The sequence below is a fragment of the Bufo bufo genome, chromosome 2, assembly GCF_905171765.1.
Source record: "Bufo bufo chromosome 2, aBufBuf1.1, whole genome shotgun sequence".
In the NCBI taxonomy this organism is placed as follows: Eukaryota; Metazoa; Chordata; class Amphibia; order Anura; family Bufonidae; genus Bufo; species Bufo bufo.
Window position 1 is genome coordinate 419,495,379 of NC_053390.1, and position 17,616 is coordinate 419,512,994.

The 17,616-nt window shown below is 44.3% G+C and overlaps 1 protein-coding gene across 1 annotated transcript in view; it reads right to left on the minus strand.

Annotated features, from left to right (window-relative positions):
* Positions 1–17,616, minus strand: part of LOC120989324 (glyoxylate reductase/hydroxypyruvate reductase-like) — a 79,782-nt gene that overhangs the window by 16,207 nt on the left and 45,959 nt on the right. The window contains exon 5 of the mRNA XM_040417357.1: positions 14,279–14,367. Coding sequence (XP_040273291.1) covers positions 14,279–14,367 — 89 coding nt within the window. The remainder of the gene's footprint in view (positions 1–14,278; positions 14,368–17,616) is intronic.

Here is a 17,616-nt window from a genome sequence, read left to right on the forward strand (position 1 = left end):
CTTCTCTTTTTGTATCCACACCTGGTTTTGGCATCAAACACTGTATCAGAAAAACATGCAAGTGTGTCCATACCCTAAGTCTCTGGGATTGTGGATTCATTGACCGCATTGTATGTCTGTATCTATCATGTCCATGAAGTCATGCCTACATAGCTCTCTCGTAAAGAAACAGCAGCACTCTCTTGTCTTCAATATCCAAAGGTTTATTCACCCAAGCAATGCGACGTTTCGACCTGTGTGGTCTTTCTAAAGCAACTAACATTTTGAACGAAATCAAATACATATACCCTCTCAACAAGTCACATGACTCAATTGAGTATGCTAATTAGCTATTACAAATCCAAGATAAGCCCCACCCCTTTCTGTGTTCCCCAACAGTGTAAACTATTTATCATCTTATCCAAATCATAATCCTACTTAGTACATAATCTGTTATCACAAATATTAAAAATAGTGCTTACTATTGTCTCCGATGAGTTCCTGGAGGACATATCCCAGAAGAGGCCTTCATGTTAAAGTTCATGATATGGAAGAACACGCTCCATCTGGCGTTCCTCTAGTCTTAGGGCGCATGCATACATTCATTCCATAGGGGGGACGTTCCCCACACTGTTCATGGGCGGGTCGTTACCCTCCCCTAAAGAACCACTCTGATACCCTGGTGGGCACACCCCCCCCACATTGGATATATGGGGAGGACATACCCTTCACGGGCACCTTACAGTCAATTCACGGTGGGCGTATCTTCCATATTACAAGAGGACCGCCCCACCTATGTATCAACCACAGCTGACTAGCCTAGCCGGGTGGTTGGGCTGCCCGTCCCCGGGCTAACCCCCTAATCTCAGCCAGGCCGCCCCATTCGAACTGGCCCTTTTATACACCTTATAGGTAATGGGCTAAGTAAGTCCACCGAGAAGGGGTACATGACACAAAATTCCAATCATGGTATAGACTACAGGGACCATGTATTATAGAACAATAGTTCTCAGTTACTTTTTGGCCACAATAGAACCAAAATGGTTACGGACCATATTGGTTGTCCTTATAATAAAGGTCTATACGTGTGCCGGGCGCGCATGCGCAATGTGCACGTTTGGACGCCGGGACATACGTTCGGTTTCCATGATACCTGCCGGGGACACTCTGAGCAGGCGCCATGGGACGATGCTAACGCCGTATTGAACAGGCGAAGGCGCGCATGCGCCCTAAGACTAGAGGATCGCCAGATGGAGCGTGTTCTTCCATACCATGAACTTTAACATGAAGGCCTCTTCTGGGATATGTCCTCCAGCAACTCATCGGAGACAATAGTAAGCACTATTTTAATATTTGTGATAACAGATTATGTGCGACAATGTAGAGAAGATATAAAAAGACGTGCGGCACTCACCAAAGTTGTAAATGTGTATCTTCTTTATTATTCCTTCATCGGAAAAAGTTACATGCGGGACGCAGGAGATAACAGATTATGTACTAAGTAGGATTATGATTTGGATAAGATGATAAATAGTTTACACGGTTGGGGAACACAGAAAGGGGTGGGGATTATCTTGAATTTGTAATTGCTAATTAGCATACTCAATTGAGTCATGTGACTTGTTGAGAGGGTATATGTATTTGATTTTGTTCAAAATGTTAGTTGCTTGAGAAAGACCACACAGGTCGAAACGTCGCATTGCTTGGGTGAATAAACCTTTGGATATTAAAGAGACAAGAGAGTGCTGCGGTTTCTTTACTAGTCTATTCATGTTTGGGGGAGTGCAGGACTGACTCCCAACACGGCTGGCACCACCACATTAAGGAACGGTAATTTATTACTATTTTTTCCGTTGTGCTGCTACACTTTGTTTTTTCTATTACATAGCTCTCTCCTCATGGAGACAGAATTTGCAATTACAAACGCAAAATACAAATGCAATAGCACTCTGCAACCAGCATTCTGCCCTGCCTCTATGCTGGATGAGGCATTGGTGTACATTTTGGCCAAAGCATAATAAGCCACTCACCACGTCAAGGTCGCCTCTATGGAGTGGTCCCTAACACTAGTTCCTACCTGTTTATGGGCCATGACAGCCACACAAAGTCCAGGGAATGCAGGTGCAGGCTGGTGAACCCTCGAATTTAATAACCTGTACATTCCTTTATAGCAGCAGTTACCTATGGCAAATGTTCCCTATAGCTGCCAATAAAATGTACAACACTGAGAAGAGATTTTGGTCCATTCCTCCATGCAGATGTGTTTCAGGTCATCAATATTTCTGAGATGCCTCGCATTCACATACATCTTAAGGTGATGATGCCACAGCAATATGGTTAATGTAAGGGCCCTTACCCTCTCCTGTAAAATGTTTTGATACACTTTATAATTCATTGTTTTATCAAGGATCTCAAGGGGTCCAGGCTCTGTAGCAGAAAAGCCTCCACCATGCTTCATAGTTGGGATGAGGTTTTGATTCTGGTAATCAATGTTATTTTTCCTCCACGCACAGCGTTGTGAAGAAAGGAAGATATAGCTGTCCAATAAAAAATGTTTGACCAAAACTTCCTGAATGTTCCACAATGTTTCTAGGAAATATTTTATAGACAGATGAGACAAAGGTGGAACATTTTAGCACAAATGCACAGTGCTATGTTTGGAGGAAAAAGAACACTGAACACCAATACCAATACCTCATCCCAACTGTGAAGTATGGTGGAGGGAATATCATGGTTTGGTGCTGCTTTGCTTCCGCAGGGCTTGGACACCTTGAGACTATTGAGGTAACAATTCATTCTAAGGTGTAGCATAGCATTTCACAGGAGAATGTAAAGACAGAAGTTCATGACCTCAAGCTGAAGAGCAGGGCCGCACCGCCAATTAGGCGAGGTGAGGCGATCGCCTCAGGCGGCGTGGCCCTGGTGACAAGTGGGGGGCGGCGGCAGGGCACAGGTAGATGAGCGCTTCTGTCATGATCCCTACTCAATAGGTCACGTCACTGGGGTGAATTATACTAGTGAGCTCATCAAGTTACCACAGAAATTCCCACCCCTATTCTAGATGACGGAATTATGCTTACTTACTCCCCTAGATTCTAACACCCCAATATTTTCTATCACAATAGCTGCCACCACCTTTACTATAAGGCAATAGGGGCCTATACTCAGATTTCTCTCAACCCAAATTTAACACAGTAACACAGGTTATCTATATGGGACGTAAAATCCTCTGAAACACTACTGGTAACGTTATTCCCTCCGAAAGAGCAAGTTCTATAAGACCACAAGGAAGGGACTTATTAATGTTTAAATTGAATACACAATAGTGCAGTGCAATACAAAAAGAAAGTGTCAGATAAAAGATAAAAATATACATACAATAACAATGCAGTAAAACAGATAAAATAAAAGGGGTAAAATACAGAATATTGGCTTACTGAGATGCAGCAGTTATATTCCGGCTGTGGGGACAGTTGAAGATATGGGCACTCACTTCAAATGATGTGGATCCCCAAAACGGCTGAACATTACCTGTTCCCAAACACCCATTTTTATCCCCCCCTCAGCCAAGGGGTGGGCTGTGAGGGAACCTCCGTCCTTTCGGTCCGGCCTTCTGGGACTTCTGATATTATTCAGGTTTCTGCCCAGCCTTCCCAGAAGACTGACTGAGGTGGCAAAATGAATCACGGCGATTCCTCGCTGTATGACAGGGACTGCAGGTACAGGTATGATCCCATAATCTGAGTCGCTAGACAGCCACATGTCTAGGGTGGCTGTGCATTTTAAGTATCCCCCTCCCAGGTCTTCATTAAGATGCCCAAATGGTTTGCAATTAGCAGGCCAGTGCTAAATGGGGGCTTCCTCTGAGAATGTGGAGTGTCTCACCTAGTCTTCAGACGGGCTGGCATCTAGAGGTACAATTTGTATTTACTTAATAGATCCACAGCCACTGCTATACAATCAGCTATTGATAATACATTTAGGAAAATATGAAATCTATCTATCTATCTATCTATCTATCTGTCTATTTACCTTGGATTTCGTTACAGCTTCCATTGTGGAAGCGCTCATCTCCATAGTCATCTGTATCGCCATCCTCAGGACAGCAATACAAATGGATGCTGTGGGGCAGGGGAGAGGTGTCTCCCTTCCCCGTTCCTCTGATAGGCTGCAGGCACTATGACGTCATTGCATCGCCTGAGCCGTACAGCATGGGACACAGGCCGGAAGAGGCCTGCATCGCATCACTGCCAGTCTGATGAAGGTGAGTATGTGAGTTTATTTTTTTTAAATGTTACAATACAGGAGAGGAGCACTATGGGGGCACTTGTTACTGGCACATGATTGGGGGGGAACTTGTTACTGGCACATGATTGGGGGGCACTTCTTACTGACACATTATTGGGGGGCATCTATGGGGGCACTTCACACTGGCACATTATTGGGGGCATCTATGGGGGCACTTCTTACTGGCACATTATTCAGGGGCACTTCTTACTGGCACATTATTGGGGGTCATCTATAGGGGCACTTCTTACTGGCACATTATTGGGGGGCACAATGTGGGCACTTTTTACTGGAACATTATTGGGTGGCACTATGGGGGCATCTATGGGGGCACTTCTTACTGGCACATTATTGGGGGGCACTATGGGGGCATACACTGAGGCCACAAAGAAGGGGTATTTTAAATGGTGGGCACTATGGGGGAAGAGGGAGAAGGAGCACTATGGGGGCATCTACTGAGAAGGGGTATTTTATATGGGGGCTCTGTATAGGGGCATTTTGTGCTGGGACACATTATCATGGGTACTATGGGAAAGAGGAGTACTATTCGGTCATCTACGGGGGCACTAAGAAGGGGTATTTTATACTTGCAAATTATGGGGGACACTGAGGGCATCTACTGGGGCACTATATAGGGGCATTTTATAGTGATACATTCTGGGGGGCACTAGGAGGAAAGGGGCAGAGGAGCACTATGGGGAATTTACTGGGGGCACTATATAGGGGTATTTTATACTGGCACATTATATGGGCACTGTGGGGACATTAGCTCAACTGGGAGCATTAAAAGGGGGTATTTTTTGCACTGGCACACATTATAAGGGGGCATTTTTTGTACTGTCACATAATAAGGAGAATTATTACTACTGGGGAGCATTATGGTGGGCTTTATTACTACTGGGGGTCTATGGGAAACATGATTAATATTATGGGCACTATGGGAACATTATTACTTCTGAGGAACAGTGGGGACATGTTTGGGGCACTTTAGGAGCACTATTACTACCATGTATGCTCTATCAGAGAATTATTACTATAGGTGGGACTTTTGGGAGCACTATTATTGTGGGGGCACCTTGGCACAGTATCAGCTTACCACAATTATTTTTGGGGGATGTTATGTTTACACTATTAGTGTCAGGGGCACTATTTGTTGGGTGCAGTTATTTATAGGACACTTCATGCCAATAATTATTGAAGGGCACTATCTGTGTGGTACTAGTATTATCAGGGGGTTTATCTCTTTCTGCAGTATAGTATTGGAGAGCACAGCGGCACAGTATTGAGGGTGGTAGGATGATTTGTCCAGAAGATGGGAGAATAATGGAAAAGTAGTAAATAAAGATTTTTTTTGTCAAACTGCAGAGATGAGAAATGGCTGAAAAATGGTGGTCTGGTCTGAAGGTCTGAAAGGAGAACATGAGGAAAGAGAACATCTACATCAAAGGAGACGTCACTGGATGTAAGAGGTATGTGGCGCTGTATTACTGTGTATGTTCTGTAGTGATATATGTAATTTTAGGAGGGAAGGGGTTAGGTTGAGAATTTGGTATGGATGGGGGGCGCTTTTTCAATTTTTACCTCAGGCAGCAGAAAGGCTAGGTGCACCCCTGCTGAAGAGACATTGGGTGAAGCAAGACAGTGTCCCAAAGAACACCAATAAATCAACTAAAGAATGGTTGAAAAAGAAGATTTGTGTTTTGCAATGACCAAGTCACAATCCTGACTGTAACCCTATCGAGATGCTGGTGCATGAGCTAAAGTTGGCTGTGCACGCAAGATATTCCAGAAATATTGGAAGACATTTGCAGGGATAAATGGTGCAAAATTACTCCTCAACATTGTGAAAATCTCATTTGCAGTTGCAAGCATTTTGAAATAGGTGCCTGTTGCTCAAGGGGCATGTTATTAAACTGAAGGATCCGGGGGGCGTGGCTAGGCTGCTGAACGAGATGGCTGCTTGAGTACAGAGCTCCTGCACCTCAGCGACTATAACCTTGCCTGCCTGCCTTTGATCATACTACAGTACTACCTAAATTGTTCCCTTAGATGAACAACACCCCCGGCGACATCATGGGGAAAACGAAAAAGCATTTGCAGAAGCTGCAGGACGGCAATCTGGAGAGCTACTTTGACTGGGGAAAATTCAAAGATGGCGCCGACGACACTGACAGAGCGGCACTAAGTTCACCGATAAGTGCAATGTCACCAGCACATCCTGCACGGTCGCCCTCCCCACCGGACATCTCCGACAGCACTGTCCTCTTGCATCACTCACCTCCGTCTCTTCCACCGACACCGGAGGAGGCCAAAGCTACAGGACAAGCTCACCACAGGATTCAAGATGGCGCCCGTCCTCCTGCTCAGCGGGACCAGCTGCCTAATCCTCCTCACCCCAACTGCATATGGGACACACCGGGTGCAGAACCCAGCTGAGTGAGTACACCTCAAGTGCCAATACTACCCCAGATCCCTTCCAACTGCTCCCCATCTCTGACAAGCCAGTCACTGAGGATTCCTTAAAGAATATGCTATTAGCTCTGAAATCCTCTTTACAGACGGACATAGCAGGGCTGATTAACCCTCTCACTGCTAGACTGCAGAAAGCAGAAGAGAAAATCCAACATGTGGAAACAAAGATGGGCGATTTTGCTTTGTCCCAGAATACTATTATAGACGCCCACAACACCTTAGCTGATGAGCTAGAAGCCATTAAATTAAAAATGGCGGACCTAGAAGACCGCTCTAGGCGCAACAATGTAAAGTTCAGGGGTATTCCTGAAGAAGTTGCCCCTCAGGAGTTGCAAACTTATTTAAAGGGTTTAATAAAAGCACTCCTACCACAGATTCCTACACCGGACATGATTATTGACAGGGCCCACAGGCTTCCTAAGCCCCAACACCTGGGTCCGAATGTCCCGAGTGATACTTTGGCGCGCATTCATTTCTTCCACACCAAAGAGGCACTTATGGCTGCGGCGCGTAACATGAACTCACTACCTGCTCCGTATCAGAAAATTAAGCTTTTCACGGACCTCTCTATGGTCACCCTTCACCGGCGCAGATCACTGCTGCCCATCACGACAGCCCTCCGGGATAATGATTTCCCTTATAAATGGGGTTACCCCCTGAAGATTCTTGTCCGGAAAAATGGACAGACCCATGCTATTAAAACCCTAGAAGAGGGGAAACAGCTGCTTCATCTGTGGCAAATCCCACTATCTTCAAATACAGCGGACACAGACCCTGCTTCCGTATCCTCCAATGCCGCCCCTACAGCGGTGGGCTGATAACCCTGGATACCCCCGCAACAGAAGACATCATCTACAGCAGGACTGACACAAGGGTGAAGCTCTGATCACTCTTCCCCCTTGGCTTCCTTGGGACATTATATTCGGGCATCTCAAAAGCATCCTATGGTTATGGTGCAGGCCCTCTGATACCTCGTCTTTTTTCTTCTTTGTTTAGTTCACTTTGATTCTAGCACCGAACTCTCGCCTTACCTATATTTAGATGGTTACCACTGTCTCGTTTATTGCATACTAAGATTTAGACGGCGATCTCCGTCTTATCTGTCTTGTTTGTTATCTTACCCACCCTCCCTCCTTCCTCCCTCTCTTTCCCTCACTAGTGCCTAGTAATTGTAATCTTACGATTTGATATTGCATACTTTTACTGTGTACTTTTATCTTTGCAGGAGTTGGGATAATTGTACTCCTTTGACATCATGGGCCTCAAGATTATGTCCCTTAATGTCAAGGGCCTTAATTGTCCTCAGAAAAGGTCCTACATGTGGAAAGAGGCTCTGACAGCTAATGTTGATGTTTTATGTATTCAGGAGACTCACCTACTACAAGCAGACGCCGATAGAATACGTCACCGCCTGTTTCCTAATGTTCTGCATTCCCACTGTGACAGGAAGAAGAGAGGTACCCTGATTGCTGTCAAAAACACTGTTGCCTATACTCCCATCAAAACCAAAATTGACCCAAACGGTCGCTATATTATTCTAGTTTGCTCCATCAATAACATTACATATACACTAGTTAACTTATATGCCCCTAACTCCAGACAATTGACATTCCTACACAAACTGATGCGCAATGTGAATAAGCTCAAACAGGGGAAAGTAATCCTCTGTGGGGATTTTAATACCGCTTTACAACCTGACATTGATTCCACATCTCCTGCAAGGAGACTTGATAAAGGAGTTGCCTCCTTCCTGTGTTCTGAAGGCCTAAGGCTACTTTCACACTAGCGTTCGGGTGTCCGCTCGTGCGCTCCGTTTGAAGGGGCTCACGAGCGGCCCCGAACGCATCCTCACGGCCCTAATGCATTCTCAGTGGAGGCGGATCCACTGAGAATGCATCCGCCTGGCAGCGTTCAGCCTCCGCTCCGCTCAGTGAGCGGACACCTGAACGCTGCTTGCAGCGTTCGGGTGTCCGCCTGGCCGTGCGGAGGCGAGCGGATCCATCCAGACTTATAATGGAAGTCAATGGGGACGGATCCGCTTGAAGATGACACTATATGGCTCAATCTTCAAGCGGATCCGTTCCCCATTGACTTTCAATGTAAAGTCTGAACGGATCCGCTCAGACTACTTTCGCACTTAGAAAATTTTCTAAGTTTATAATGCAGACGGCTCCGTTCGGAACGGATGCGAACGTCTGCATTATAGGAGCGGATCCGTCTGATGACACATCAGACGGATCCGCTCCGAACGCTAGTGTGAAAGTAGCCTAAACGACGTATGGAGAGCCCAACATAGCCTAGAGAGGGACTTTACCTTCTTCTCCCCGATACATATGACATACTCAAGGATAGATATGTTTATGGTGGACCATTCCTCCCTACTCCACACAATATCTACCAAGATTAGTCTTATTAAATGGTCAGACCACGCCCCGATTGCTATTACCCTTGAGGAACAGTTTCAATCTCCAAGAGCCCCTATTTGGAGAAATAATGCATTTCTCTACAATAACCTGAAGCATGTTTTGGAACTTTCCACTCATTTGAACGAATACTTTCATTTTAACAATGGATCAGTTTCAAACCAATTTGTCTTGTGGCAAGCCCACAAAGCGTTTATACGGGGATCTTTGATTAAGCTGAACTCCACAGTAAGGAAACTTAGAGAGCGAGATATTACACAAACTCTAGAACACATTGCCGACCTAGAGGCCACAAATAAACCCTCCCCCACTCCCCAGACTTCTAATGAACTTAGGCTCGCACGGAATAAACTTAGCAGCCTACTACTCCAAAACTACCATAAATCCCTTTTAAGGCTTCGATCCAAATTTTATTCCCAAGGAAACAAAGCGGGCAGACTTTTAGCACAACAGTTAAAGGCCCAGCAATCAAAGTCAAGAATCTCCCATCTGATACACCCTACCACTAAGGCGAAATTAATAGATCCCAGAGACATTGCCAACCAATTTAAATCATACTACCAAGCGCTATACAACCTAAGGCATGGATCAGCAACCTTCGGCACTCCAGCTGTTGTGAAACTACAACTCCCAGCATGCTGCTTTCACTTCTATGGGAGTTCAGAGAACAGCCAAGCATCATGTGCATGATGGGAGATGTAGTTTCACAACACCTGGAGTGCCGAAGGTTGCTGATCCCTGACCTAAGGGATGACACTCCACTACCTGAGAACTACTCTGCTTTAGTAGAGGAGTTCCTCTTGCAAGCGTCCCTTCCTACCCTTTCCCAGCCACAATTACAATCACTTAACGCTCCATTTTCAATCACAGAAATCAAGAAAGTGATCACATCCCTCCCATTAGGCAAATCCCCTGCCCCCGACGGACTTTCTAATGAATACTTTCGCCACTTCCAACATATCCTGGCTCCTTACATGTTGGAATTATTTAGCGCAATACAAGAAGGACACTCTTTCCCCCCAGCCATGCTAGAGGCACTTATTGTCACCATCCCAAAACCTGGCAAAACACCAGATGTACCCCAGAATTTCCGACCCATCTCATTGCTTAACTCTGACGTTAAAATTTTTGCCAAAGTCATCGCTAACAGATTAGCTCCTCTCCTCCCATTACTGATCCACCCGGACCAAACCGGGTTTGTGCCAGGCCGACAAGCTTCTGACAATACCAGGCGAATTGTGGACTTATTCAATTACGCTGAGATGCGTGCCCTCCCAATGCTCGCGATCACATTGGATGCGGAAAAAGCGTTTGATCGCCTGCATTGGGACTATGCATTTTCGACACTCCGCCACATGGGTTTTTCAGGACAAATATTACAAGCCATCCACTGCCTATATTCCTCTCCCTCCGCGAAAGTTTGGGTCAATGGAGTACTGTCAGATTCATTTGGGATCACTAATGGATCTAGACAAGGGTGCCCCTTATCACCCCTATTATTTATTTTAGCATTAGAACCTCTAGCACAGACTATAAGAAACTCATCTTCAATAGCAGGGATGGAAATAGGGGGAAAATCCCATAAAATCACTCTCTACGCGGATGACATCATTCTCACTCTAACTGACCCCATCAACTCATTAGACACAGCCCTTAGAATGATCTCACACTATAGCTCCCTTTCCTACTATAAGATTAACAACACTAAATCCCAAGCACTGCCCATTAACATACCCCAGGAGGAAAGGGCCACCCTACAATCTTCCCATGAACTAGACTGGCAATCGTCAGAGATCCCATATCTAGGAGTAAAGATTACTTCACCTTGTTCCCTTCTTTATGATAGGAACTATCACCCCCTTTTAACCACTCTATCGCGCGACTTGACTAGCTTCGCCATGAAGGCATTGTCTTGGGTGGGTAGAGTAGCTTCTTTCCAGATGATGACCCTCCCCAAGCTCATATATATATTCCGCGCCCTACCGATCCCGGTCCCTGCAACATTCTTCAAAAAGGCACAGTCGATTTTGGGCAAATATTTCTGGGGTCCGACCAAACCCAGAGTAGCACGAGCATTATTGATTAAGAAAAAATATGCTGGAGGATTAGGCCTCCCTGACATTAAGGACTACTTCAGAGCCATAACACTCTCATTTGCTCGGGAATGGTGGATCCCTGACAATACAAAAGCCTGGATTCAGATTGAGTCCCACACAATCAAACATGCTACCTTAAAAGATTACCTGATCCACTCGTTATGGAACCCTTCCAAATTACACAATGAATTATTGACAGTACGGCATGTTGGCAACTTATGGTCCACAATTCACAGAGCGCAGGCAAACTCCAAATCCACCCTATTATCCCAAGCAGACATAAGCGTACTGGAACTCAGCATCACTGACATCAATCTGACAGTTTGGCGGAGAAAGGGGATCATCTCCTTATCCCAAATAATGACAGATGACTGCCTACTTCCCTTTGAATCACTTCACAGACTATTCGCATTACCGCACACAGAATTCTATAACTACTTGCGAATACGACACTTCATTGCAAACATTAAACAATCTCCCCCTTCAATAAATTCTTGCATTCTAAGACTATTTCAATTCCCATCCCTCTTCAGAAGACACACCACACGATATATATATGACATATTAGGAGACAAAACTACGTTCACTAAGACCTTACCTATAAAAAATTGGGAAACTGAGCTAGGGAAGACCTTCTTAGATGATGATTGGAACCTGGCTATTGGATTTCTGGCGTCTAATTTTAAATGTGTCACCCATTATGAGGCAGGGCTTAAGACCCTATTACAATGGTACCTCACCCCACAGAGACTACACACAATCTACCCCTCCTCCTCCCCACATTGTTGGCGAGGTTGCGGCGTCAGGGGCTCCTTACTTCATATTCTGTGGGATTGTCCGATACTCACCCCCTACTGGCACAGTGTTTTTGACTTGATATCGGGGCTGGCAACCCAAAAGATTAAACCTATTCCGGAGCTAGCTCTCTTGTTTCTGGGTATACACACTATCCCCCCGGTATTTAGGAACATCACAGGACATGTTTTACTTAGCGCTAAGCTGATTATTACTCGTCACTGGAAGCAACCAACCTCGCCGACCTTGGCTGAGGTCATACAAGAGGTTAACTCGTCGTGTAGATATGAAAATTCAATATTTTGCATGACTATTTCTCCTAAATCCAAGCAACTTACCTGGGGTCCTTGGCTCCACAACCCTAACTACTCACCCTAAATTTTAGATGACTATATACCACTCAATGCTGAAAGACATCACCAAATGTTACTTAAAGACCCCTCCTTCCCTTCCCCCTTTCTCCCTTCCCCCCTGTTCCCCTTGATTGTTATGGTCTTTTGTTGTAGACCTTAATATACTATGTTTATACTACAACAATCATATACATATTACGCTTTAGGAGCAAATCTATTGTATAAGCGTGTACAAATGCTATCTTGATTGAGAACTATCAGATGTATGACTTTATTGTTATGCTTTATTAAAATACCAATAAAAACGATTTACTCTAAACTGAAGGATCCATTTATATTTAATCAATGTGGTCAAGAAATTACATGAACAGTAAAACTGTTGTGTGCTATTGTAACGCCCCAGAGGAGCATTACCACTTCTGCACTCCGCTAATATCTTCTATGGTTAACCACGTGTCATCCTATGTATTTATTTCCAGGTCCTGCATAATGTGCATCTCCTATTTTGCATCTGTTTGTTTTTAAGTGTAATATACATGGTTTACCAGCAGGTGGCAGCATAAACAGCAGAGCTACAGGTGCATAGAATGGAGCTTTCTCTTACTTTCTAAAACCCCCCTCTGTGGTGTGGTGGGCGTGTCCCACTTGCTGCAGGAAGGGTGGAGTTCTAGTGAGAGTTAGTGCAGTTCAGCTTCCCCCTCTAGGGGAAGGTACAGTTTACCCAAGGGGTTAGGTATGCAGCAGGTGCATGTCCCTGTTGGACAAGCCCTGGCTAGGCCAGCTGGAGCACCTTCAGCTCGGCTGGACATGGAGGCAGAAGCATGAAGCCTCAGAGTAAAGTGTTCCCTGGACAAAGCTAGAGACATACCAGATTACAAAGTGAAGTACAGCATAAAGAAGAAGCTAAGTTCTATAGCCAGCCTGTCAGCAAAGCAGAACCAGAGAGCAAAAGACATAGCAGAGAGGAGTTTGCCTGCCACAGTTCATGCTAATGCCTGCTGGAACCAAGACAAAGTTTGAAGACTGTTTCTGATGAACATTTATGCGAAGTAAAGCTGCTGTTCAACTATACACTGGACTGAATTTATTTCTCCATCCCCTTCATCAACAATCCCCCTTTTCATTGCTGCGGAGCCAACGCCTGGGGTTCCAGCGTATCCAGGTAGGAGCACCGTGAAACATGCACCATCTTTAAGGGACATTCTAGGCTACCATACACCACTCTGGCATTCCCACACCTGGGTACCATCTACTACTTCACTAAAAGGGGCCCTGTGCCCTTGTTGCTTCATTGCAACTGGCGTCACGACAACAAACACTTATCCCATATTAAAGGGACCCCAGTGTGGACTGTGCCTCCGCTGCACTATTAGTTTAGTTAGATTGTTTGCCTAGAATTAGGTACATTTTTCTTGGGTACCTTCATAGTAAAAATGTTGGTATTTACTGCTATAGCAAGTGACATTTAACACAGGGATGCCCGACTTGCAGTCCTCCAGCTGTTGCAAAACTACAACTCCCAGCATGCCTGGACAGCCTACAGCTATTAGGGCATGCTGGTAGTTGTAGTTTTGCAACAGGTGAAGGACCGCAGGTTGAGAATCCCTGCTTTAACAGATAACTGGCTGAGCAAAAAAAAAGAATAATTACTGTATATTTGCTTCAGTCCATAATGCTCCATTTAGTCCCCAGTACGAGGCTTCCATGGTCATAAATTGAGGTGACTCCAACAGAGAGGATACAGAATGATCAATAACAGGCATGGATCATAGTAATGTTGTGGACTGGTTGAAGTCTTTAAAATAGTAATAGTTTGTTTATTTGCTTAAAATTTGTTAAAAATTTATTTTGTTACCTTAGATATATTACTCACCAATTCGGCCCATTCCAAGGATTCCAACAGTACTACCAGAGAGTCCACTTCCGCACATCCATAGGGGTTTCCATGTGCCCCATCCCCCACTAAGTAAAAAAGTCAAAAGGAAGCTAGTGATCTCTAAATTAAATTAAAATTCAGTGCAAAAAATGGTGGAACCTAAATGATACACAGCTTCTTGTGTTATTACAAGCAACATGGGCTCTACCCATTGATTTCAATAAGGGGCCAGTGAGAATGATCGGCGTACATCATCCCATCCAGCCAGACTATATTTAAAGGGGCAGGAAATTAATTCTCCTGCCGGAAAATGTGGAAGCCACTAGGCACGTCCACACGGTATCAATTTGAAGCTGAAAAATACAGATCTGATTTTAAAAGTCATTAGCCTCTGAAATCCAAAATGCTTTTTAGTGTATTCCTTTTTCTGCCGCATTTTCAGCTGCATAAGTGCCTGCAAACTACTTATCAAATGGCAAATAAGAATATTTGGGGTATATTTAGGAAAAATCAGCTTCTAAAATTCATCAAAGAAGCTACATGCTGCTTCTTGAAGCCTTTTTGAAAACAGCAGTTCATAATTCCCATTGTTTTTCTGTGGGAACATGGCCTCAAAGGGAAACTGTTTTAAGTCTGCTTTACATACACTGAACAAAAATATAAACTCAACACTTTCGGTTTTGCTCCCATTTAGCATGAGCTGAACTCAAAGATCTGAAACATTTTCTACATACACAAAAGACCCATTACTCTCAAATATTGTTCACAAATCTGTCTAAATCTGTGTTAGTGAGCTCTTCTCCTTTGCCGAGATAATCTATCCCACCTCACAGGTGTGGCATATCAAGGTGCTGATTAGACAGCATGAATATTGCACAGGTGGGCCTTAGACTGCCCACAATAAAAGGTTTCAGATCTTTGAGTTCAGCTCATGCAAAATGGGAGCAAAACCGAAAGTGTTGCGTTTATATTTTTGTGCAGTGTATATCAGTTGTTTACATATCCCAGCTATTTCAGGCCGGGAGCCGGACACAACATATACATGTGCACCGATCCAGCATCTGTACACCAATAGTGCCAGACAGAAAAACTGAGCATGCAGCGTTTTCTGTCCGGCGCTATTTGGCATCACAACTGATGCCCCAGATGTATGAGAACGATCCCACAGAAAACTATGTGATCAGCGCTGGCTTCAGTTCTACTTCATGCCAGAGGGGAACTAAGAGATCACAGGCATATGTGCAGGGGGCCTTACCAGAGAACCCCCCTTGCCAAACCACTGTCATGGTTAGATAGATGAAAAGACGCTGATTTTGAATATGACATTTTTATCTTAGTATTTACTGGCATCTGCAAAGAGTCTGTGTGCTGTATGCTAATGCATACTGGGGACCCTAAGCCCAGACATACAATGGAGAGGACTCCTAAACATGTCATTTCATAGACCTATTGCAGGCTGACTGCGGGACAATCAGAGAAAAATAAAGAAAAATGAGAAGATAAAATGACTAAAATTACCAGTATTTGGAATCAGTGTTGTTTCACCTATCCAGCAACTACTGGGGGTTAAATATGGTGACAAATTCCCTTTAAATAATATGTAAGATACCCCCCGGATGTATATGTTTACATGAAATAGCTGGTATAAAGGCAAGACAAATTGCTAAATTTAAAGATGTAATGTCATGGGACAGGCCATAGAAATGTCAAGTTTCCTTGTATGTTGCTGGTACAACAAGACAAATCTGGCAATGCTTTTGACATATTCGGGAATTATATGTTTAAATGTTTTTTGGGGGATTTGGAATATTGATGGTCTATCCTCAGGACAGGCTATCGGTATCCGACCATTGGGAGTCTCGGCACCCTCGCTGATCAGCTGTTGGGACTGCTTCTTTGCCAGTTCTACTTTACACCAGTTTGATAAATGACCCTAAATGTGTTTAGTATATTTTTTATACAGTAGGCTATTTAAATCTGTATGTCTAGAACAAAGAGACTTTATAGCTGAGTCTAAAATATGCTCTGTATATATCACAATGGTTGGTGTTAGAATTAGTCGTGGCCAAAAGTTTTGAGAATGACACAAATATTAGTTTTCACAAAGTTTGCTGCTAAACTGCTTTTAGATCTTTGTTTCAGTTGTTTCTGTGATGTAGTGAAATATAATTACACTCACTTCATACGTTTCAAAGGCTTTTATCGACAAATACATGACATTTATGCAAAGAGTCAGTATTTGCAGTGTTGGCCCTTCTTTTTCAGGACCTCTGCAATTCGACTGGGCATGCTCTCAATCAACTTCTGGGCCAATTCCTGACTGATAGCAACCCATTCTTTCATAATCACTTCTTGGAGTTTGTCAGAATTAGTGGGTTTTTGTTTGTCCACCCGCCTCTTGAGGATTGACCACAAGTTCTCAATGGGATTAAGATCTGGGGAGTTTCCAGGCCATGGACCCAAAATGTCAACGTTTTGGTCCCCGAGCCACTTAGTTATCACTTTTGCCTTATGGCACGGTGCTCCATCATGCTGGAAAATGCATTGTTCTTCACCAAACTGTTGTTGGATTGTTGGAAGAAGTTGCTGTTGGAGGGTGTTTTGGTACCATTCTTTATTCATGGCTGTGTTTTAGGGCAAAAATTGTGAGTGAGCCCACTCCCTTGGATGAGAAGCAACCCCACACATGAATGGTCTCAGGATGCTTTACTGTTGGCATGACACAGGACTGATGGTAGCGCTCACCTTTTCTTCTCCGGACAAGCCTTTTTCCAGATGCCCCAAATAATCGGAAAGAGGCTTCATCTGAGAATATGACTTTGTCCCAGTCCTCAGCAGTCCATTCACCATACTTTCTGCAGAAGATCAATTTGTCCCTGATGTTTTTTTTGGAGAGAAGTGGCTTCTTTGCTGCCCTTCTTGACACCAGGCCATCTTCCAAAAGTCTTCGCCTCACTGTGCATGCAGATGCGCTCACACCTGCCTGCTGCCATTCCTGAGCAAGCTCTGCACTGGTGGCACTCCGATCCCGCAGCTGAATCCTCTTTAGGAGACGATCCTGGCGCTTGCTGGACTTTCTTAGACGCCCTGAAGCCATCTTAACAAGAATTGAACCTCTTTCCTTGAAGTTCTTGATGATCCTATAAATTGTTGATTGAGGTGCAATCTTAGTAGCCACAATATCCTTGCCTGTGAAGCCATTTTTATGCAACGCAATGATGGCTGCATGCGTTTCTTTGCAGGTCACCATGGTTAACAATGGAAGAACAATGATTTCAAGCATCACCCTCCTTTTAACATGTCAAGTCTGCCATTTTAACCCAATCAGTCTGACA